Genomic DNA, 24,838 nt, shown 5'->3' with positions numbered 1-24,838 from the left:
TTTTTTTTTTTCGAGATGGAGTCTCACACTGTCGCTCGGGCTGGAGTGCAATGGCATGATCTCGGCTCATTGCAACCTCCGCCTCCCAGGTTCAAGTGACTCTCCTGCCTCAGCCTCCCGAGTAGCTGTGATTACAGGCACCCGCCACCATGCCTGGCTAATTTTTTGTATTTTTAGTAGAGATGGGGTTTCACTATGTTGGCCAGGCTGGTGTCAAACTCCTGACCTCATGATCTGCCTGCCTCGGCCTCCCAACGTGCTGGGATTACAGGCGTGAGCCAAAGTGCCCGTCTGTGGCTTGTCTTTTCATTCCCTTAACAGTGTCTTTGAAGGAGAAGTTCTTAATTTAATGAAGTCCAATTTATCGATCTGTTCTTTTTTAGATTATACTTTTGGTGTTATATCCAAAAAACCATTACCTAACTCAGGTCACAAATATTTTCCCCATATTTTCTTCTATAAGTTGCATAGTTTTTGGTTTAACATTTACATCTATGACCTATCTAATTTTTGTATGTGTTGTGAGACATAGATCAAAGTTCATGTTTTTGCATATGGATATTCAACTGTTCCAGTACCATTTGCTGAAAAGGCTATCTGTTCTTCATTGCATTGTCTTTGTGCCTTTGTTAAAAAGTCAGTTGTGGCTGGGCACAGTGGCTCACGCCTGTAATCCCAGCACTTTGGGAAGCCAAAACAGGTGGATCACTTGAGGTCAGGAGTTCAAGACAGCCTGGTCAACCTGGTGAAACCCTGTTTCTACAAAAAATACAAAAATTAGCTGCATGTGGTGGCATGCACCTGTAGTCCCATCTACTTGGGTAGCTGAGGCTGGAGAATCCCTTGAAGGGAGGTGGAGGTTGCAGTAAGCCAAGATCACACCATAGCACTACGGCCTGGGTGATAGACTGAGACTCTGTCTCAAAAAAATAAAAACAAAAAGTCAGTTGTCCCTGTATGTGTGGGTTTATTTCTAGGCTTTCTAAAAATACAATTGACATTTGTATATTGCTCCTGTATCCTGCAATGTTTATGCTCACTTATTGGTGCTAGTAGCTTTTTAAAAGATTTCATTGGGTCTTCTACATAGACAATCACGTGGTCTATGAATAAAGACAATTTTATAGTTATGTTTGCTTAGTGACAGAAATATGCTCTAAGAAATGTGTCATTAGGCAATTTTGTCCTTCTGCGAACTCTAGAATATACTTACATAAACCTAGACAGTATAGCCCACTATACACATAGGCTATATGGTGTGGCTACTGCCCCAAAGCTACAGCAAAACTATACGGCATGAATAGTTTTGAATAATTACAACATGAATAACTACTATATGAATGCTATAGGCAATTGTAACAAAATGGTATTTGTGTATCTAAACATATCTAAATATAGAAATGGTACAGTAAAAGTACAGTATTATAATCTTATGGGACCACCTTTGTATACGAGGTCCATCACTGACCAAACATCATTATGTGGTACATGACTGTACTTCCTTTTTTAAAAAAATAGTCAATAAATACATGCTTATTGATTAAACTGAATTATGAAAAACAAAACCAGGCCAGGCACAGTGGTGCATGCCGGTAATCCCAGCACTTTGGGAGGCTGAGGCAGGTGGATGACTTGAGGCCAGGAGCTCGAAACCAGCCTGGCCAACATGGTGAAACCCCGTCTCTAATAAAAATACAAAAAAATTAGCTGGGCGTGGTGGCAGGCACCTGTAATCCCAGCTACTTGGAGGCTGAGGCAGGAGAATCACTTGAACCCAGGAGGCGGAGGTCACAGTGAGCTGAGATTGCACCACTGCACTCCAGCCTGGGCAACAGAGTGATACTCTGTCTCAAAAACAAAACAAGACAAAAATATTTTTTTAAAAAACAATAAAAAATAAAAATACAACAATAAAAATACAAATTTAAAAACCCAATACAGTATAACAATTATTTATATAACATTTACATTGTATTCAGTATTATAAGTAATGTAGAGAAGATTTAAAGTATATGGGAGGATGCGCATAGGTGATATGCAGATATTATGCCATTTTATATAAGGGAACTGAGCTTCTGCAAATTTTGTATCAGCAGGGGTTCTGGAATTAAGCCCTTGTGGATACTGAGAAATGACTGTATATCCTCACTTGCCACTGTAAAACCTCAGGTGATGTTGCAAAATTTCATGTATAAGAACTTTACAATAATGAACTTCTATATTTCCCCTCCTGGCCTTTAGACTATTGTCATACAATTTACTTTTAAATGTATTATAAACCCAAAATATATTATTATACTGGTGTAACAATCATCTTTTAAATAGATTTAAATTTAAAAATTAAATACATTTATCTATGCAGTTACTATATTCAGTGGTTTTTTTTTTTTTTTTGAGATGGAGTCTTGCTCTGTGGCCCAGGCTGGAGTGCAGTGGCACAATCTCGGCTCACTGCAAGCTCCACCTCCCGGGTTCATGCCATTCTCCTGCCTCAGCCTCCCGAGTAGCTGGGACTATAGGTGCCCGCCACCCCGCCTGGCTAATTTTTTAAATATTTTTAGTAGAGCCCGTGTTAGCCAGGATGGTCTCGATCTCCTGACCTCATGATCCACCCGCCTTGGCCTCCCAAGGTGCTGGGATTACAGGTGTGAGCCACTGTGCCTGGCCTATTTTCAGTGGTTTTCAATGCCTTGTAAAGATTCGGATTTTCATCTGCTATCAAGTCTATCTATCTGAATGACTCCCTTTAGCATTTCTTGTAGTGTGAGTCTGCTGGTTGTGAACTATTCCATATTTTGTACGTCTTAAAGTGTCTTTATTTCATCTTCATTTTTGAAAGATTATTTTTTGTTTGTTTTTGAGATGGAGTCTTACTCTTTCATCCAGGCTGGAGTGCAGTGGCGCGATCTTGGCTAACTGCAACCTCTGTCTCCTGGGTTAAAGCGATTCTCGTGCCTCAGCTTCCCAAATACAGGCCCACACCACCATGCCTGGCGATTTTTTTTGCATTTTTAGTAGAAATGGGGTTTCACCATGTCGGCCAGGCTGGTCTCAAACTCCTGACCTCAAGTGATCCACCCACCTCAGCCTCCCAAAGTGCTAGGATTACAGGCGTGAGCCATCGCACCCGGCCAAAAGATATTTTTATTGGGTATAGAATTCTAGGTTAACTTTAAAAATATTGCTCTACTGTCTTCTCATTTATATTGTTTCCCATGAGAAATCTGATGTCAGGCTTCTTTTTGTTCCCCTGTACTAATTACATGCCTTTTCTCTCTGGCTGCTTTTAAGATTTTTCTCTTTACCATTGCTTTTGAGCAATTTTATTTATTTATATTTTTATTATTTATTTATTTGAGATGGAGTCTTGCTGTGTCTCCCAGGCTGGAGTACAGTGGCATGATCTCAGCTCACTGCAACTTCTGCCTCCCAGTGATTCTCCTGCCTCAGCCTCCCAAGTAGCTGGGATTACAGATGCCCGCCACCACACCTGGCTAATTCTTGTATTTTTTTATAGAGACAGGATTTCACCATGTTGTCCAGGCTGGTCTTGAATTCCTGACCTCAAGTGATCTGCCCATCTTGGCCTCCCAAAGTGCTGGGAGTACAGGCATGAGCCACTGTGCCCAGCCTTGAGCAATTTATAATGATATGCTTTGGTGTAGTTTTTTCTTTTTTTTTTTTTTTTTGAGACGGAGTTTTGCTCTGTCAGCCAGGCTGGAGTACAGTGGGGCAATCTTGGCTCACTGCAAGCTCTGCCTCCCGGGTTCACGCCATTCTCCTGCCTCAGCCTCCCGAGTAGCTGGGACACTACAGGCGCCCGCCACCACGCCCGGCTAATTTTTTGTATATTTATTAGGGACAGAGTTTCACCATGTTAGCCAGGATGGTCTCGATCTCCTGACCTCGTGATCCGTGGTGTAGTTTTATGTTTCTTATGCTTGGGGTTCACTGAATGTCTTGGATCTGTGGGTTTATAATGTTCACCAAGTTTGGGAACCTGTGGGGGATTATTTCTCCAAATATATATTTTGTCTCCCACACCTTCAGGCCCTCCAATTACTAGTATATTAGGCTGCTTGTAGTTGTTCCACAGCTCACTGATGTTCGTTTCATTTTCTTTTGTTTCTGAGTTTAGCTGCAGATAGTTTCCATTACTGTGCTTTCATTATTCTTTTCTTTTTCAATGACTAATCTGTTGTTAATCCCATCCAGAGTGCTTTTCTTCTCAAACACTGAAGTTTAATTTGGGTCTTTTTCGCATCTGCCATGTCTACTTAACTTTCTGAAGATATGAAATATAGTAATTGTTTTGATGTCTTTCTCTGCTGACTCTAACGTGTCAGTTCTGCATTGGTTTTGATTGATTAATCTCCTTGGTATTGGTTGTATTTTCCTTCCTCTTTGCACCCTGGTAATCTTTCACTGGATGTCAGGCATTGTCAATTTTATCTAATTGGGTGCTGAGTGTTTTTATATTCCTATAAATATCCTTGAGCTTTGTTTTGTATACAGTTAAATTATTTGGAAACAATTTGATCTTTTGGGGTTTTGCTTTCATGATATTTTAGGCAGGACTGGAGCAGTGCTCAGTCTAGGGCTATGTATTATCTGTTACTGAGACAAGACCTTCCTAAGTATTATGCCTGATGTATTATGTGGTTTTCCTGTTTGGCTGGTGGCTGGTGGGAATAGCCACTTTTCTTGGCCCTGGGTGAATGCTGGGCAGTTTCCTCTAATCCTTTTGGATGGTTCTTCCTTTCTCTTTCTCTTTCTTTCCTTTTCTTTTCCTTCTCCTTCCTTCCCATTCTCCGTCCCCTCGCTCTCTTCCTTCCTTCCTTGTGTCCTTCCTTCCCTCCCTCCCTTCCTTCCTTTGGGACAGAGTTTCATTCGCTGCTCAGGCTGGAGCACAGTGGTTCAATCATAGCTCACTTCAGCCTCAAGCGTTCCTACTGCTTCAGACTCCACAGTAGCCAGTGCTACAGGCACACGCCATCATGCCTAACTGATTTCTTTATTGTTTTGTAGAGGCATGGTCTCACCAGGTTGCCCAGGCTGGTCTCAAACTCCTGAGCTCAAGCAGTCCTCTCACCTCAGCCTCCTAAAGTGCTGGGATTACAGATGTGAGCCACCACGCTTGGCTTGAATGGTACTTTTTAAAGATCAGCTTTGAGTAATTTCTTCACATGCAGGTACCAAGTAATACTATGTTGAACATTTGAGGGACGCTTTGGATATCTGTGGGTTTCTCTCTTCTTTGTGCAGCTCTCTTCCCTCTGGTACTTAGTCCTGTGAACTCTAGCTGCTCTGGTCTCCCCTCTCAGTTCCTTCTACTTGACTTAAGGAGTCTGCTGGGTTCTACCACTTTCCTCTCCCTATATCATGGTCTAGAAATTGTGAAGACAGCAAGCTTGGGCAATCATAAGACTCACTTTGTTTCCCATCTCTCAAGGATCACTATTCTTTGTTGCCTGATGTATAGTGTATTTAAAATTTTTTAATGTATTTTTGTCTGTATTTTGTTGTTGCAGTTGTTCCAGGGGGAGGGTAAATCCAGTCTCTTTTCTCCATTTGGGCCAGGAGCAAATGTTGAGCTGATCTGCTACTGATTCTATAACCTTGGTGTTCTCCCTTTGTTTTCCTGTTCCTACTACCCCGATTCTGCTCTTGAAATCTGACATACGTGAGCATTTTACAGAACTCTAGGTAGAGCTCAATACCATCTTTGTACCCTCATCTCCTAGTACCCAGTAATTGCCAAATATAATTGTTCAGTAGTGAGCAGAGAGTTCAAAATCTAGTTATGTTATCATCTACCTGTATCTTGAACTTGCCTACATTAGGTATTGGCCTTTATTTCTACACATGCAGAGCTGACGAGAGATCAGTAAAAAGCAGACATTTTCTACTAACCTATACATTTGGATTAATTTTGAGAATTTTTATGTTTATGAAAATTATAAAAGAAAATTCAGAAAAAGAAACAAACATGCTAAAGTCTTACTTCTCCCACGAACCAGTTTTTTTTCTTTTAGTACATGCCCTTCTATGTTTTATCCACATTATCTTTTTACATGATATGACAAAAAATCATTTCAATTTTACTTTTATTGCTTAACAGAATTATTTCCTAGGTGGCTGCACGGTTCATAATGATCTTTTTTAGCATCTTCATCGCGTGTATGTCACGATTTGCTCAATTGTTTCTACACTAAGGTTGCTTTTCCTTTTTAGTTAATATAAAGGGAACTGCAGTGAATATCTTGACTCTCCATTTCGGTTATTTTCTTGGTTAAGCCTGCTAAAGTGAGATTATTATAGCAAAAGGCATAAATATTTTAAACGTTCTTGTTACATATTGCCAAACTGCTTTCTTAAAAGGTCACACCACTGTTCACTTTTACCAGCCTGGCTGAGAGTGTCGGTTTTACCAGCACTGCATTTTATCACTGAAATAAAATATTTTGGCTAGTGTAATAAGTGAAAATGACTTCACTGTTATTACTTATGGGTTTCATCATTTCCACAAAGTGGGATATTCTTCCTCATGCTTACTAAGGGGTTGCATTTTCTCTTAGCAGGAATAGAAGTCTCACAAGCACATGCATGACCCGTAGCCTCCTCTCCTGTCTCAGAGGGGAGTAATCATTGTTTTCCTTCTCTCTCCCACCCATGAGTTCATCAAATATTTATTGAGCCTCTTCAGCATGCCAGGTACTATGCTAGGCTCTGGGAATGCAGTAGGGGAATAAGACAAAGATACAATCCCTACCTTCAAGGAGTTTACCGTGTAAAGGAAAAGCCCGCGTGTTCTCAGTATCTGGCTAAAAGTGGGCAAATTTGCCAAAGCGTTCCCACCATATTTGGAAAAAAAGAGACTGTTTTAGAAAAGCATTAACTGAGTGTTCATAAGAAACTAAATTTAGAAAATCATGCTGGAGGAACTTTTGATGCACCTAGAGAGGGAAGGGGGAAGTAAGTGCCCAAAGGAGGACACAAAGCGGAAGGAGACAGACACGGCCACATCTTAGGGACAGTTGAATGATACACTCCCATACAATCTGCTTCTTAAACAGCCATCATCAGGGATAGAGGAGGAGTCCTGGGGGAAATGGAAACAAAGTGATAGGCTATGTGAGCAGGGTAGGCCTAGGTTAGGGGGTGGCAGATCACAAAATATTCTGGACACACAGAGGGCAGCAGGCAGCATGAGAGCTCTAAACTCTTGGAAGGCAAAGGAAAGGAGGCCATGGTGGAGGACGGGGAAGGAAAAGTGTTGGACATTTACAGAGTTCCATTTAGAGTTGTTCCTGCCCGCTTCCTTCTTAGACAGTAAAGTCAGCTATGAGAGATTACTATGACAGCAACAATCCCACTGTACAATCACCACATGCGAAACAGAAAAACTCAAAAGACATAAACATTATTATTACACCATGCATCCCTGCCTATGATACCACTTGCTATCAAAGTATGAGGACTACATACATTGGTACATGTATGTAGTTTGGTGGTGGGGGGGTGGTAAATCCACCCTTTTATTCTCATTGAGATGTATCATAATACAGAAGAGTGCACAAAACATTTATTTATAGCTTAAGGAATAACCACAGGCAAATATCTATGAAACCACCATCCAAGTCAAAGAAACAAAACAAAACAAAACAAAATACTGTCAGCAGCCGGTAGCCTCCTGTGTGCTCTTCCCATTCCATCTCCCTCCTTCTGCCCAGAGGTGATCACTGTGTTTTCTATGCATTCCTCAAATAGTTTAGTTTTGCCCTTTCTTTAATGTAATAGAAATGAAATAATATTGGACGGAGTCTTTTGTGAATGACTTTTTTGTTCAGTATCATCTTTGTAAGATTCCTTTATAGTGATAGGTGTAGGCATCTGTTTGTTTATTTTCATTGCCATATGCTATTTCATTTTATATATATATATTTGTTGTTGTTTTGAGACAGGGTGTCACTCTGTTGCCCAGGCTGGAGTGCAGTGGTGAGATCACAGCTCACTGTGGCCTTGACCTCCCAGGCTCAAGAGATCCTCCTGCCTCAGCTCCCCAAATAACTGGGACTACAGGCATGTGTCAACACACGTTGCTAATTTTTAATTTTTTTTTGTATTTTTTGTACAGACAAGATTTCACTATGTTCAAGACAAGGCTAGTCTTGAACTCCTGAGCTCAAGCAATCCACCAGCCTCAGCCTCCCAAAGTGCCAGGACTACAGGCATGAGCCACCTCATCTGACCCTAAATATGAATATCTCACAATTTACTTGCCCATTCTATTTTTAACGAACACTTTAGTTGTTTCCTGTTTAAGGTGACTGTGAAGAACACTTCCATGAACAATCTTGTACATGCCTCTTGGTGCACATATACAAAAAGTTCCTTAGAATGGAGTAGCTGGATCAGAGGATATGCACATTTTCTACTTTACTATGTATTGCAACCTACTTACAGAGCTTTGGTATCAATTAACACTCCTACCAGCAGTGTATATTAGTTCTTATTACTTGAAATCCTTGCCAACATCTGGCTGGGCACCGTGGCTCACGCCTGTAATCCCAGCACTTTGGGAGGCCGAGGCAGGCGGATCATGAGGTCAGGAGATCGAGACCATCCTGGCTAACACGGTGAAACCCCGTCTCTACTAAAAATACAAAAAATTAGCTGGCCGTGGTGGCGGGAGCCTGCAGTCCCAGCTACTCGGGAGGCTGAGGCAGGAGAATGGCGTGAACCTGGGAGGCAGAGCTTGCAGTGAGCTGAGATGGCGCCACTGCACTCCAGCCTGGGCGACAGAGCGAGACTGTGTCTCAAAAAAAAAAAAAAAAAAAAAAAAAAAAAAAAAAAGAATCCTTGCCAACATCAACTATTCGTCATTCTTAAATTCACTGCCAATTTGGGATCTGAATATAGTATCTTGTATTTTTAATTTAATTTTCCTCATTACCAAAGTAGTTAATCATCTTTTCATGTATTTATTGCCAACTTGGATATTCTCTTTTGTGAAGCTCCTGTTGAAGTTTCTGCTCACTGTTTCTATTGACATACTTCTCTTATTAATTCATAAGTATTCTTTTTTTTTGTTTTTGTTTTTGTTTTTCTTAAGATAGAGCCTAGCTCTGTTACCCAGGCTGGAGTGCAGTGGCAAGATCATAGCTCACTGCAGCCTCAACCTCCTGGGCTCAAGTGATCCTCCTGCCTCAGCCTCCCAAAGAGTGAGGATTACAGGCAATGAGCCATGTGCCTGGCCCGTAAGTATTCTTTATATGTTCTTGATACTAGTTCTTTGTTAGTTTTATGTATTACACATATCATCTCCCAATTTATGGCTTTCTTTTTTACTCTATGGTGACTCCTAATAGTTAGAAGTTATAATTTTAATGTAGTAAAATATCAGTCTTTTCCTTTATGATCAACACTTTGTCGTCTTTTTTTTCTGTCTCCCAGGCTGGGGTGCAGTGGCACGATCTTGGCTCCCTGCAACCTCTGCCTTCTGGGTTCAAGCAATTCTCCTGCCTCAGCCTTCCCAGTAGCTGGGACTACAGACGCTTGCCACCACACCTAGTTAATTTTTATGTTTTTGGAGAGACAGGGTTTTGCCATGTTGCCCAGGCTGGTCTTGAACTTTGGGGCTCAAGCGACCTACCCACCTCAGCCTCCCAAAGTGCTGGGATTACAGGCATGAGCCACCGTGCTGGCCTTTATATATAATATTATAATAATATATTCACCTTTATACTGACAGTTATAAAACATAATTTGACATATTTTTCTACAGAGGAAGAGCCTACATAGGCAAAGATACCTAGGGCCCAAGAAAATCATAAAGTGGCCCTGCTTCATAGAGTCTTCCTAAAAGCCATACTATTAGTGACAGGGGCAGAGCTTAGGAGGCTCACCCCATGCTTCCCTACAAGCTAAGGGATAAAACATGTGTTCTTCTAATGGTGGATGAGCATATTATCTTCATTTAGAAAAACAGTACATACCTGTACTATTAATAAATTAATAAAGACTAAATTAATAATCCCCAAATGCTAATTTCTAATTTAAATAAAAACAGAATTCAAATAACATTTATTTCCAGGCATTTGTCTGGTACTAGGTGATACAGAGATAAACAAAAAGAACATAAAGCTTCTAGCGTATAAGAGAATATACATGGTTCGCAAATCATTATAACAGGGAACAGTGTCACACAAGCAGAAGTGTGGTAGCAAGGCTAAGTCATTCCTCACAAAGTTGCAAAACAGGCGTTGTTAATTTCAGTTTTTGCAAATGAGGAAAGGAAACCAAGGCACAGAAAAATTGATTGGCTTGTCCCAATTTTCAGCCAATATATGTCAGGTACAGTATCTTAATAGCAGAACTCTGACTCCCAGCCCTGTGCTGTTTACCATCTGCTCTGAAAAACTGCTCACCCCACTGTAGATATTCAATAAATTAGATTGTATTAAACTGAAAGAGAAACAGTGCCACCCCAAAGGATTATGAATTTTCTCAGAGCAGCTTTTTAATCTATTTTTCTAGCTTAATTGAGGTATACTTTATGTATAAAATTTGCCCCTTTCAACTATACAATTCAATGATTTTCAGTAGCCTTACCAAGTTGTGTAACCATCACCATAAATCAATGTTAGAACATTTTCATCCCCTTAATAAGAATGCTCACACCCCATTTTCTGTTCATCTCCATTCCCACTCCCTGCTCCAGGCAAGCACTAATCTACTTCCTTCCTCTATAAATTTGCCTTGTCTGCACGTTTCATATACACAGAACCATACAATATGTGGTCTCTTTCATCTGGTTTATTTCACTTAACATCATATCTTTGAGATTTACCCATGACATAGCTTATGTCGACAGTTTGTTTCTTGTTATCGCTGGATGGTATTCCATTATATGGATACATCACATTTTTGTCCAGCCATTCACAAGTTAATCAACATTTAGGTTGTTGCTAGCTTTTTGTTATAACGAATAATGATGCTATGAACATCTGCATGCAAGTTTTTATGAGAACATATATTTTCATTTCTCTTGGGTAGATACCTGGGAGTGGAATTGCTGGGTTGCATGGTAGTTTTATGTTCAACTTTTTGAGAAATTGCCAAACTGTATTCCAAAATGGCTGCCACATTTTACCAATGCATTCCTATCAGTGGTGTATAATGGTTCCCACTTCTCCACACCCACAGACACTTGTTACTGTCTTTTTTATGACAGCCGTTCTAGAGGATGTGAAGTAGTATCTCATTACTTTTTTTTTTTTTTTTTGAGATGGAATTTCTCTCTTTTTGCTCAGGCTGGAGTGCAATGGTGCAATCTCGGCTCACTGCAACCTCCACCTGCCGGGTTCAAGTGATTCTCCTGCCTCAGCCTCCCGATTAGCTGGAATTACAGGCATGCACCACCACACCTGGCTAATTTTGTATTTTTAGTAGAGACGGAGTTTCTCCATGTTGGTCAGGCTGGTCTCAAACTTCTGACCTAAGATGATCCACCTGCCTCGGCCTCCCAAAGTGCTGGGATTACAGGCGTGAGCCACCACACCTGGCTCTCATTATGGTTTTGATTTGCATTTCCCTGACTAATGATATTGAGCATCTTTTCATGTGCTTATTAGCCATTTGTATATATTATTTGAAGAAATGTCTATTCCAAATCCTTTGCCCATATTTCAGTTGGATTGTCATCTTATTAAGCTGTAAGAGCTTTTGTAAATTCTGGGTGATAATACTTTATTAGACTTGTGTTTTGCTAATATTTTTACCACTCTGTTGTTTGCCTTTTCATTTCTTGATGGTGTCTTTTTATTGACAGATAATAACTGTACATATTTATGGGGTACACATATTTTGATACATGCATACGATATGTAATGATCAAATCAGGATAAATAGGATATCCATCACCTCAAACATTTATCTTTTTTGTGTGTGTATTGGGAACATTCAAATCTTCTCTTCTAGCTATTTAAAAATATATATTATTGGTAACTATAGTCATGCTGCTCTGCTATCAAACACTAGAACTTATTTTTTCTATCTAACTTTATGTTTGTACACATTAGCCAACCTCTCTTCATCCCCATCTCCTCACCCTTTGCAGCCTCTGGTAACCATCATTCTACTCTCTGTCTCCATGAAATCAACTGTTTTTAGCTCCTACGTGTAAGTGAGAACATGTGATGTGTGTTGTTCTGTGCCTGGCTTATTTTATTTATGATAATGACCTCTGGTTCCATCCATGTTCCTGCAAATGACAGGATTTCATGATTTTTTTACAACTAAATAGAATTCCATTGTGTATATATACCATATTTTCTTTATCCTTAAAATTTTGAAGTGTAAAACTTCTGAATTTTGATGAGGTCCATTTTATCAATTTTTTCCAAAAACAAATCCTTATATTTAGAGTTAATTGACTTATGAAGTTTAAAATATTTTAATTTTGATGAGGCCTATTTTATCAATTTTTCCAGAAACAAATCCTTACATTTAGAGTCATTTGACCAATGCAATTCACTGATGAGAAAACGGTCTGCTCAACAAATGGTGCTGGTACAACTGGATATCCACACATGAAAAGATGAATTTAAGCTCTCATTTCATACTATACAAAAATTAATTCAAAATGACTCATAGACTTAACTGCAAGAGTTAAAACTATAAAGGCTTTAGAAAAAAACTTGGAAATTTTCAAGATCCTGAGTTAGACAAATGTATTTTTCATCTATTCCTGAATTCTTGTCCCGATTAAACATCATATATGTGTATGTCACGCTTATAATGCAGATAGATAAAAATATAGCCCCCTTCAGTAAAAATGATAGAATATTTCACTGAGATTGGTGGCCAAAATTTGAATTAGCAATTACATGAAAATGTTAAGAGAAGGCCAGGTGCGGTGACTCATGCCTGTAATCCCAGCACTTTGGGAGCCAAGGCTGGTGGATCACCTGAGGTCGGGAGTTCAAGACCAGCCTGACCAACATGGAGAAACCCCGTCTCTACTAAAAATACAAAAATTAGCCGGGCGTGGTGGCATGCGCCTGTAATCCCAGCTACTCGGAAGGCTAGGGCAGGAGAATCGCTTGAACTTGGGAGGCGGAGATTGCAGTGAGCTGAGATAGTGCCACTGCACTCCAGCCTGGGTGTCACAGTGACACTCCGTATCAAAAAAAAAAAAAAAAAAAAAAAAAAAGGAAGAAAATGTTAAGAGAAAATATGCAAGCAATAAGTGGTAACCCAGCCAGAACAGAATATATATAGCTTAGCAGGTAGAACTCAAGACAAAGGCATGCAAATAGTGCATTAAACTCTTCTTCAAATACTATACAATGTGTGTACCCATACTTGAGGCTAAAAACTGTTGATTACAGACAGTCACTGACTGCAGATTAAGATTAGGGAGAAAACAATCTCCTATAGAAAGGTGAATCTCAATCCATCAGTTAAGGAGGTGCTGCACATGCTAATATTTGCAATGGTATCATAATGCCAACATGAAATTTCTACAGTCCATTATGTTCAAGTGTCAGAAGAAATTATTGAAGAGTCTATAAACATAATTCATTAATACAAAAATTTTAGATACAAAGCATCACTTATAAAGGCACTTTCTTTTATTAAATTTTCTGGGTTGCATCTGAAATTGTTAATAACTAATTTTCATGGTCAAATTACCACTTACATCCTCACAAGGGACACAAAAGAATGTGAGCATTAAAACTTGGCCACTGTGTTCACGGTGAGTCAGTCAGCGCCTTCCCCTTGCTCCTGGCCTGTGTCTCATGATGGCAACTGGGGAAGCCTTTGCTAAAGCCTGAATCTTGATTTCCTCTTTCAAAGCAAAATTTGTTTACAAAGTATATTTTCCAGTAGAATTAAAATTGTATTACTTCTTATTAACATTTTAATATCTTGTCATTATTTTCAGGTACAACTGGTTATTTACATACCTACCTCTCCCTCTTAGGAAAGGTTACATATTTTAATGTTCTTTTTCTTTTTAGACAGGGTCTGGCTCTGTTGCCCAGGCCAGAGTGCTGTGGTGGTATCTCAGCTCACTGCAAGAGCACCCAGCTAATTTTTGTATTTTTAGTAGAGACGGGGTTTCACTATGTTGCCCAGTCTGATCTCAAACTCCTGAGCTCAAGGGATCCACATGCCTAGGCCTACCTACTAAAGTGCTGGGATTACAGGCATGAGCCACCATGCCTGGGTCTGTTTTATTGTTCTTTAATCCCTTATATTAGTTTTTTTTCTTTTGCGACAGAGTCTCACTCCATTATCCAGGCTGGAGTGCAGTGGCACAATCTCGGCTCATTGCAACTTCCACCTCATGGGTACAAGCAATTCTCGTGCCTCAGCCTCCCAAGTAGCTAGAATTACAGGCGCATGCCACCATGCCCAGCTAATTTTTGTGTATTTGATAGAGACGGGGTTTTGCCATGTTGGCCAGGCCGGTCTCGAACTCCTGACCTCAAGTGATCTGCTCACCCCAGCCTCCAAAAGTGCTAGGATTACAGGCGTGAACCACTGCGCCCAGCCATGAATGTTTTTTTAAATCATTGCAGACATCAGTCGAGTACTGAAACCCTGCCTTACAGCATCTGATAAGGTTCTTAAAACGAAATAAACACTTGATACGTTTTTGTTGTAATGAAGTAAATCTTAGCTTTTAATACTGTGGTTTTAAAAATTATATTTCACAGCATAACATATCACGGGATCAATCAAATTACATAAATGATATTCTAAGAGAGACATGCAGGTGTGTCATTAATGTAATGAAGGCTATGCTTTCAATGGCCAGAGCCAAATGCTAACTTGTTTCTTTCTTGAATACCTAGTGACACCATGTTCTCTCATTTATTCTAAAGAGAAGTGGTCTATTCTCTTAGATCAGAGCCTCTATCTAAATCTCCCGTGCAATTTAAAAGCCAAACTTTTTACAATCCAGGAAGAGGTGGACTTAGCTGAGTACAGGCACACAGCAAGAAATGCCCCAAAGAAAGTTAGCCTTATCATTGCTGCTGCTGCTGCTAACATATTCTAATAATCACTTCTATCTTGAAAATAAGTAGAAACAATCGACCAGCTCATCAGAATTTCACATTAATTTGAAAGAGGTATGCTATGTAGCAAATGAGGACCACCTCCTTCTCAATTTGTGATTAACACTGGCAAAGTACATATGCTATGAAGTTTGTGTATCAGACGAGTAAAATGTACTCCACAAAAAACAAGTGAACTGAAACAAATTCACAAAGTCTTTTAAAATACTTTCCTTCTTGCCTAAGATATAACCAAGGCTGGTTTTGAGTAATTTTCTCAAATACTATCTGCAGTGATCTTTTCAGGCAAAGCCCTCCAGCCCTTTGGCCACCTGGAACCATGAAGTTCCACCTGGAATCTTATCTTGGCCTCAGGGCCTGGGCTGGTGCTCTATACTGGAGGAATTTTTAGAAGCCTTAGACTAGTAGCTTATCTGCTCAGTACGATCAGTCATTCTGCTGATCCTGCTCTGATATTGTGACCTAGTTTCAGGCACTAAGATTTTATCTAGTTATTCATAACCAAGTCCCTCTCTTGTATCACTAGAAACTAGATCCTGGATTCATCCGTTGTGATCCACAATCCTAGCTTAGGACCTTGTTTTGTATCCCAGATGGTGCTCTACTCCCTATGACGTTCTGTGGGCTTAGTTAGAGCCCTACCCTGGAACTCCAGTCTTAATGACTGTGTCTCTAATACTTGCCACTGGATGGCTATGATGCAGACTTCCCTCATGTCTAGATTTCCACTTATTGCCTACTGTCAGTCTCCCCTAGAATGAGGTCCTAGGCTCCAGCTAAATTTCCTACCAGCTGTCAGGACTGTGAGGACTTGGATTCTGGTCATCCACAGATTAACCCATCTCAAGGCTGAATTCTAACTCTAATAGTAACTCAAGTAATACCTTTATTTTGAAATATCTCTATTCAAACCAGCCAGCAGTAAGTATATATTTTAAAAAGGCTCATTAAATATACATGTGATGCTTGAAATGCCAAAAGAAAATATCCCATACCTGTCTGAGTGAATCCTGATTTGTATCCATTAGTTGTCCCATTTTCTGGGGTCACAGTTGACGACACTGAAGAGCTTGGCTTAATAGAGTGGCAAGAAGCAGAGGACTGTCGGCTTCTACATTCTGGAAAAGAGTAAAAATCACATTGTATGAAGTGACCAATGTTCTGTTAAAACAGGTGATGGGGACACAATCCATAAAATCTCTAAATTAAATCGCTGCTCCTTAAGCGGCAGCCACTTTAATTAGAGATCACCTTTCTCATCCTGACTCCAACAGAATGTTTCAACTAGTGAACACAATGCTTTTGTTTGGAAGACAAAGAAATGGTTTCAAAGAAATTGGACCTTTGTTCCCTACATACTAGTTTGCAGAGGAAAAATACTCGTAACCAATATAGTCATGCTAGTTTTATGGGTAAGACAGAGGTTAAAACATTAGTAATTTATGAAAACCTAATAGGCCTTTCAATACCAGTTAACATCCTACCTGGGATTGGTTTAAATGTAGAACAGTAACCTAGGGTCTGTCTAGGCTGCCTATAACCTATTCTCTTCTCAACCTTAATTTAGGTCCAAAAACAGAAGCAAAGAAAAATGTATAGGCAGTAGAGAAAAATTTTAAATGCTCAAATTAATATTATTCTCAGTTCTTATTAAAGGAGACAGCCAATAGTCAAAGTCGTTACGGATCATGCTATGCCAAGCTTCATTTTAAGTAAGCCAGTATTAATGGGCCTCTGGTATATTTTAATAGTGCTTTGTACTGATTCAGGTAGATAGTAAATACTATGACAGCCTGTGGGACTGTTAACTTCCAACCAAATTTTACCCTATTAGTCTCAAAAAGTAGCATGTGAAAAAGGAATATAAATGATTTTATATGACAAAGTTAATTACAGACGGTCCTTTAGAGTGTCTCCAAGTTTATGAGATACATACAAGGACTGGAAGCAGTTTTCTATAACCTTCTATGCTATGACCTGCGATGAAGAGCTATTGTATTCTGGCCTAAAAGCATATCTCCAATAGGTAATATATGCATATATGTATATTGATATTATATGTGTATATATATAAATTATATAAATAAATATAATTTCAGCTCCAAAATAGCAACTATTATAAACGTGAGGCTTCTTTCACAAATGTTATTCTTTATTAGAAAAATGAGGCCAGGCATAGTGGCTCATGCCGGTAATGCTACCACTTTGAGAGGCCAAAGTGGGTAGATGACTTGAGCTCAAGAGTTCGAGACCAGTCTGGGCAACATGGCGAAACCCTGTCCCTACAAAAAATACAAAAATTAGCCAGGCACAGTGGTGTGTATCTGTAGTCCCAGCTCCTTGTGAGGCTGAGGTAAGAGGATCACTTGAGCCTGGGGTGGGAGAGGTTGCAGTGAGCCACTGCAGTCCAGCCTGGGCAACAGAGTGAGAGCGTGTAAGAAAGAAAAGAAAAGAAAGGAAAGGAAGGGGAAAGGAAAGGAAAAGGAAAGGGAAAGGAAAGGGAAAGGAAAGGGAAAGGAAAGGGAAAGGAAGAAAGAAAAAGGGAAAGGGAAAGGAAAGGAAGAAAGAGAAAAGAAAAGATAAATGAAAAGAGAAGGAAAGGGAAGGAAGGAAGAAAGGAAGGAAGGAAGGAAGGATGAATTGCCACTGAGTACTAAGAAGTTAAAAATATTTTATGCAACCAAAACAAGGCTAAAGAAGGAAATTAAAAGGGAGGGAGGTGATACCTATCCTATTTTTATCCTTTTCTTAGGATTCATGACATTCAAAATGATTTTTCTGAGAAAAGTAATTTAATAGGATAAACACTTATCTATAATTCACCAGCTTATGATTCAGTGGTCACAAGCTTTAAGTTCTGATGGTACCTGTCTCGGAATTATACCCATTTCCTAAAGAACTATATAATGCTACTTCAAAGATAACTAAGAGAAATTAAGGTGAAGGACTCAGAAACAAATCTGCAGTTGTAATTTGGAATATTATGCTGTTTTTCATAGTAAGGAAAAACATTAAAAATAGTTATTATATGGAGAAAAAAATCTCAGCATCTAAGAAACTGATCAATAGAATAATAATTAAATACTTCTTTTCTTTAGCACAGTGAAGAGAACTTCTGTCAATCCTGTCAAGCACATGAAGATGTGAAGTTTCAACTGGATTCATTTCTATAAATAAGTTAAGTTCTTCCTAATTTATAAGAAATAACACTTTGACAACTTAATAGTGTATTTTCCCAGGTATTATGAAGAGAACATTAATGTTTATTCTAAGTATGTTTAGGTCTAGTTAAAATAGAAAAAATACAGATGTTTGAGAATCTCCAAAGAAATTAAATAGAGTAAAAACGGCATCTAACCAAGGAGCTGTCACCCTGAGGTCCTCTCTAAAGGACGAAGAGCTGGAAAGAGTCCATTTTTCCCCTTGAGAGCTGTACCCCCTTCCCAAGAGACGAATACAGAGACATTCACTTTCCTAAACTTGAATTGTCTCTGTTAAAATTAGTAAGGGGCAAGTCAAACAACCTACCAGAAGGCTTTAAATTTTGGGATATCCTTCTGAACTTGGGATATTTATCTGTATCCCACCTGAACTCTGAATCTTGTATGGGTCACTTGTCACCACCATAAAATCTCCATTCCCTCCCCTTTTCTTCCTGGAAATTGACTACCTTTCCAGCAGATAAGAGGCCCCTTAGACAGTACACCCTGGGAGCTTCTGACTAGGTAGTACTTTAAGTGCTTCTGCTTCTTTGGCTGAGTGGTGAGCTTCAAGTTAATGTGGTTGGAAAATTCCGTGAAATATCGAAATCCTCTTTCTCCACAGCCGATACAATTTCCAGAAAACCCTGAAGTGAGGAAAACCAATGTTACTAATGGCCTTGTAAGTTGATACAATACTTTTACGTATTAAACAGCATAGAAACATTCACATTCTTTGACCCAAAAATGTCTCAGTCTCAAGGAAATAATTCAGAGGGAAAAAAACCAGGTACATGTTTCTTTAGCAGAGTTATTTTATAACAGTGAAAGACTGGAAATAATTTAAATGCTGCTCTAAAAGGAAAGGAAAGGTTAATCTCTAAAAGATTAAGGAAATAGAGTAGATAAATACAGTAGATAATGGTTAAGGTTAAGGAAGTAGAGCACATAATATAATGAAAAGCTTGGTTCTAGAATGTCTATTATTTCTTCCCCACATACTCCTTCCTTAGAGAACCTGCATCCTCACCCTGGTTCTCTGCCCTCTCTACCACTCGAACTTGCCTCCATGGCCACAGCTGGTGAGCTTGTGGCCCACCGTCTGACCCAGTCTAGGACAGTCAGAATCTCTCTCCTGGAATTTTGAAATAAATACAAAAAGTCAGGCAGATGATACTGGACCCTGGATTTGTAAGGTTTTAGAGAATTGGAATCCGAATTAGGGTTTTGTCAGCCACATGTAAGCTAAGGTACGGGAACCAAGAACCATGAAGGGAAGCTGATCTGTGAAGAGGAAAGCAGAGCACAGGCCAGATGTTCAAATTCAGGGCTTTGTCAGCTTCTAGTTTCTGTGAGATCTAGCTATACTTTCTGACAGGAGTTCCATGAGATTCCTAGTTCCCCTTTTCTAACACTTGTTTATTCATACTGGCTTATTATTCCTTTAGACCTAATATCCAAACAATTCCTCACTCAGACAAATCAAACAAAATAAAAATTTTGGTGACCTGGTCAGAACAGAGGACATGGAAAAAAGAAGAAACAGAAAACTGGGAGGATGAAAAGCCATGCCTTTTTTTTTTTTTAATTGAAAATCAACTTTTCCATCCCCCTTAATACACAGAGTAAAGCAGACAGTAAGAGTGAGTTCTTCTAGTTGTGTCTGATGAGGACATAACATATTTACTGTTATATAGATGAATAGGAAAAAAAAAGTTGTAATAAGAAAGGGCATTCCATATCGTATAAAGGCAATATTTCTATATGTAAATAACTGAAAACAAATTCACTGATGAAGTGATACACTCTTTTCAGACCCCTAAGCTAACCTGATATATATTAATAATTAACAAAGATATATAAATAGAGAAGAGAAAAGCCACAAGGATTAAAGATAGAATATTTCACAACATCCTAATCTCAGAATGCTAACCATCAATTCAAAGCATTTATAAATGGGAAGTCCAATTTGTTATGATTCAATCAACAACTATTTATTGAGCATCTACCTATATGCTAGGCATTTTGCTAAACACTGGGGAAACAGTGGTGAAGAAGAGATATTCATAACCTCTGGTCAATCACATAGAATTAACAACTTATTACTGCCACTTTATAGACATGCAAACAATATAATTTTATAAATGACTTAAAATATATTCAGAGATGAATTGTATTTGAGAACATTTGACTATTTGTCCAATACCTTAAAGCAGTAGCCCCTCCCTGCCAAAAAAAGGTTGCCAGTGGCTGTCTAGGTCACTAAAGTTATCCATCCATCCATCTATCCACCCACCCAACCATCTATCCATCCATCCATCCATCCATCCATCCATCCAACCATCCAACCATCCATCCAACAAATACTGTACTCTGTTATGTGCTAGACACGGTGGCAGGCACCAGGTTTTTTAGCACTGAACAAAGCAGACAAAGTCCCTGCCTTTGTGGAAACTACATTCTGGTCTGATCATCGCATCTTCATGGAAAACTGCCTGACCTGTGCAGTAGATATGCCACACCCAAAACACAGAAAAAAGCTGCAAGAACCTTTCAGCCAAAATAATCAAGAACAGTGCCAGAACATGAGGCTTAACTGATAGGTCCAAGTGGTTTAGAAAAGATTAGTGTGAGAATTAACAAACTACTGAGGTTGAGTTTGATCTTTTCCTCTGTCTATTCTGAGGTGAAAAGCAAGAGTGTGAAGAGGAAGAAAAGCCATGGGTCTGAATAATCTGCAAAGGAGAGAATCTTCACATTAATGATAAGTTAACAACATAAAAGAGTTAGAATCCTACAGTCCGTTTTAAAAACCCTGTATGGCTTCAGCATTAGCCTTCCTTCAAGGGAGATTTTATCTGCTTGAAGTTCTTGTTGTCATTGAAAACAAAAAATAACACCACTCACAGCCAAATTACCTTCTAGTTTTTCTGGCAATCAAGTCTTCCAATTGCATGGTAGATTTGGGGCACATGCACTACCAACTGGATCAATATATTTTTAAATCAATTCCCCCATGGTCTTTGGAATCTGCATAATTTACATAAAAATTTAGACAAATTGATATTTGAATCCACAGGGGTTCTAGAATAGTGGAAGCTTAAACATTTTTCCACTATATTTTAATGCATATGAAAATCATCCACTTTAAGTAAGAAATGTTGGATGAAAGTTTTTGGACAATAGAGTATCAAACATGTAAAAATCCCAGCAATGTGCTTGTTTAAGAAAAACCTGCCATTTTGTTATTGCACCGCACTTTTACATGGAGAAGTGGTTAGTAAAAAATTATGTCCACTTACAAGGCTAGAGAAAGTAAGCAACGTTCCAAGTCTGTAAGGGTATTTAATAAATACAATAGTAAATAACTGCCATTTGAAGAGCAAATATTATGTCCCAAGCACTGTGCTGGGTGGGTGCTATAAGGACATCATCTCATTTGATCTTTATGACCCGGCAAGGTAGGTGTTAATGGCCCCATTATATGCATGAGCAATCTAAGACTTTAAGTTCTTAAAATACTTGCTGAAGTTCTTAAAGTACTAAGTGACAAATCTGGGATTAGAACACAGTTCTGATTCTAAAGCACATGGTCTTTGGTCTCACTCCTAATTTCTAAGGATTATGAAGTCTATTATTCTGATGGTGTTTTCTGTGTCTTTTCCATGACATATTCTAAGAGGATTCTCTAGTCACAAAGAATCATTGAACAAAAAATGCATTATGAGAGATTTTCATTGTCTACAGTCAGAGCCACACCTGAACTGTTTATCATTAGATGAGACGATAATGCTTTTCAAATGCTAAAAAGTTTTCTGAAGTTGTTCTACTACAGCCTACTAGGTAGTAAGCTCTGTGAGGAACAGGACTGAGTCTTTTAACTGTTGTGTCCCTACGTAAGAGCCTCGTGTGATTTCTGTCACACAGTACATTTTAAATAAATACTGCTGAATGAAAAAACGAGTAGTTGGATCTTCATTGCTAATTTACTCCAGCATATTAGATTTATCATTAGACTTCTATATTAAACCATCTGCTCAATTTCACTAAACAAAAACAAAGTGAAAACGTTTTTTCTTTTTTTTTGAGACAGAGTCTCACTCTGTCGCCCAGCCTAGAGTGCAAGGGCGCCATCTTGGCTCACTGCAAGCTCCACCTCCCGGGTTCACGCCATTATCCGGCCTCAGCCTCCCGAGTAGCTGGGACTACAAGCGCCACCACGCCCGGCTAATTATTATTATTATTTTTTAATTTTTTTATTTTTTTGAGACGGAGTCTCGCTCTGTCCCCCAGGCTGGAGTGCAGTGGCGCGATCTCCGCTCACTGCAAGCTCTGCCTGCCGGGTTCACGCCATTCTCCTGCCTCAGCCTCCCAAGTAGCTGGGACTGCAGGCGCCTACCACCACGCCCGGCTAATTTTTGGTATTTTTAGTAGATACGGGGTTTCACCATGTTAGCCAGGATGGTCTCGATCTCCTGACCTCATAATCCACCCACCTCGGCCTCCCAAAGTGCTGGGATTACAGGCGTGAGCCACCGTGCCAGGCCGAAAATGTTCTTTTTTTATGAGAGCCTTATAAAAAATGAAAATTACCATTTCTTTTCCTATGAACCATGAAAAGTCTTTAAACTATAATTTAAGGAACTTCTATAAAGTGTGTGCAGGCTCACTTATTGATCAGTGTATTGCTAGACTTTCTGATGACACTATATAACTAGGAAGAATGTATCAAACTACAAAAATAAATACACATCATGATCAATACAATATTTGAATTCATTGCTCTATTCTTTTTCCTTTTTACTGATATTTGTGCCTGAAACATGATTTCATCTATAGTAAGACAAATTCTGAGAAACAAAAACAACAGTAGAGAAATGGCAGCAGTAGAAAAGCAACAAATCTCATGTGCTCTCTTATCTTTTCAATTACTTAAAATAAAATAAATCAAGTCTGTTATTTCTTATAATATAGGGAAGCTATGTTGTGAAAAAGCCCAGAAAGTAAAATATCAGAAAGTAAAATAATTCTGAGATAAAGTCATTTACATTTTATATCATATAGATGGAAATATAAAGATACATAGTCCTAGTTATTTTGGGTGAACTAATGTTAAATACAAAGTGAGAATCACATCACACAAGTATAGATAGAAATATCTATCTATATGACATTGGAATGGGTGGTATGGAAAAACAACAAATAACTTACAAAGTGAATAATCCACAGATAAATAATTGAGTTGACTTGACATCAGGTTCAATATCAGAGCTGACGATATCAATGACTATAGAGAGTGAATTCTCTTTTCTTTATAAAATATTAATTTTTGATAAATTGCATGCTTTTTAAAAATGTCTGGTCAAAAAAGTCATTTAATTAAGCTAAGTGTTTTGAGAATTAATAAAAATGAAAAGGCCGGGCGTGGTGGCTCATGCCTGTAATTCCAGCACTTTGGGAGGCCAAGGCAGGCAGATCATCTGAGGTCAGGAGTTTGAGACCAGCCTGGCCAACATGGTGAAACCCTGTCTTTACTAAAAATACAAAGAGTAGCTGGGCGTGATGGTGGGCGCCTGTAATCCCAGCTACTCGGGAGGCTGAGGCAGGAGGATTGCTTGAACCCAGGAGGCAGAGGTTGCAGTGAGTCGAGATCATGCCACTGCACTCCAGCCTGGGTGACAAGAGCAAAACTCTGTCTCAAAAAAAAAAGAAAAAAAAAAAAGAAAGAAAATAAATAAATGTTTAAGAAGTTACTGCCTGTAATCCCATCACTTTGGGTGGCCGAGGCGGGCAGATCACGAGGTCAGGGGTTTAAGACCACTCCGGCCAATATGGTGAAGCCCCATCTCTACTAAAAATACAAAAATTAGCTGGGTGTGGTGGCATGTACCTATAGTCCCAGCTACTCGGGAAGCTGAGGCAGGAGTATCACTTGAACCTGGGAGGCAGAGGTTGCAGTGAGCCTAGACTACACCACTGCACTCCAGCCTGGGCGATGGAGCAAGACTCCATCTCAAAAAAAGAAAAAAAGAAGAAGAAGAAAAAAAGAAGTTACTAAAAGAAAAAATGTCTCATAATTGAACTAAACTATATAATCCCCAAATAATCTTCTGGTATATTTTTTAAAATTCTGCAGTAGTTTTAAATAAATGTGTATTTTAACTCCCTCATATTGGAAGGAATTTTATAAGCATGAAACACTCACCTAAAAGTGCATTTTTTCCATGATCATCCGGTAGAAATCGCTTGTCCACAGCACAAACTAGGATGTGTTCAGGCAGATTGGGAGACTTGGCCCCCACCAGGAGGAATCCTGCTGGGATGTCAATTTGTTCCATACACAGTGATACCAAACGCAAATCCTTTCCTGCTTGACAAAAACCTAAAAACCAGTTTAAAAAAAGGACACAGTGAAATGTTTAGTGAGATTATATCTTCTTATCACTCATTTGGAGAGTAGATTTATTTGTGAGAATCACTATTACAGACTAAATTAAAGTCCCTATACCCCTATACTCCAACCAGAAGACAAATCTGCCAAGTGTG

The 24,838-nt window shown here is 39.1% G+C and overlaps 1 protein-coding gene and 1 long non-coding RNA gene across 8 annotated transcripts in view; one reads left to right on the top strand and one right to left on the bottom strand.

Moving 5' to 3' along the window:
• Positions 1–24,838, bottom strand: part of GREB1L (GREB1 like retinoic acid receptor coactivator) — a 365,194-nt gene that overhangs the window by 187,787 nt on the left and 152,569 nt on the right. For all 7 annotated transcript variants that reach the window (XR_010131273.1, XR_008673625.2, XR_008673626.2 and 4 more), the window contains exons 5-7: positions 24,498–24,674; positions 18,763–18,939; positions 16,088–16,210 (exon numbers count right to left, since the gene is read on the bottom strand). Coding sequence is in view for 4 of the 7 variants with exons in the window: in XM_055368620.2 (XP_055224595.1) it covers positions 16,088–16,210; positions 18,763–18,939; positions 24,498–24,674 (477 nt within the window). In the remaining 3 variants the exon portion in view is untranslated. The remainder of the gene's footprint in view (positions 1–16,087; positions 16,211–18,762; positions 18,940–24,497; positions 24,675–24,838) is intronic.
• LOC134757388 (uncharacterized) overlaps positions 1–24,838 on the top strand; it is a 70,018-nt gene that overhangs the window by 30,018 nt on the left and 15,162 nt on the right. The window contains exon 2 of the long non-coding RNA XR_010131274.1: positions 18,191–18,269. This is a non-coding gene — a long non-coding RNA (uncharacterized lncRNA). The remainder of the gene's footprint in view (positions 1–18,190; positions 18,270–24,838) is intronic.

This window comes from Gorilla gorilla, chromosome 17, assembly GCF_029281585.2.
Source record: "Gorilla gorilla gorilla isolate KB3781 chromosome 17, NHGRI_mGorGor1-v2.1_pri, whole genome shotgun sequence".
NCBI lineage: Eukaryota > Metazoa > Chordata > Mammalia > Primates > Hominidae > Gorilla > Gorilla gorilla.
This window is presented reverse-complemented; position numbering and strand designations above follow the sequence as displayed.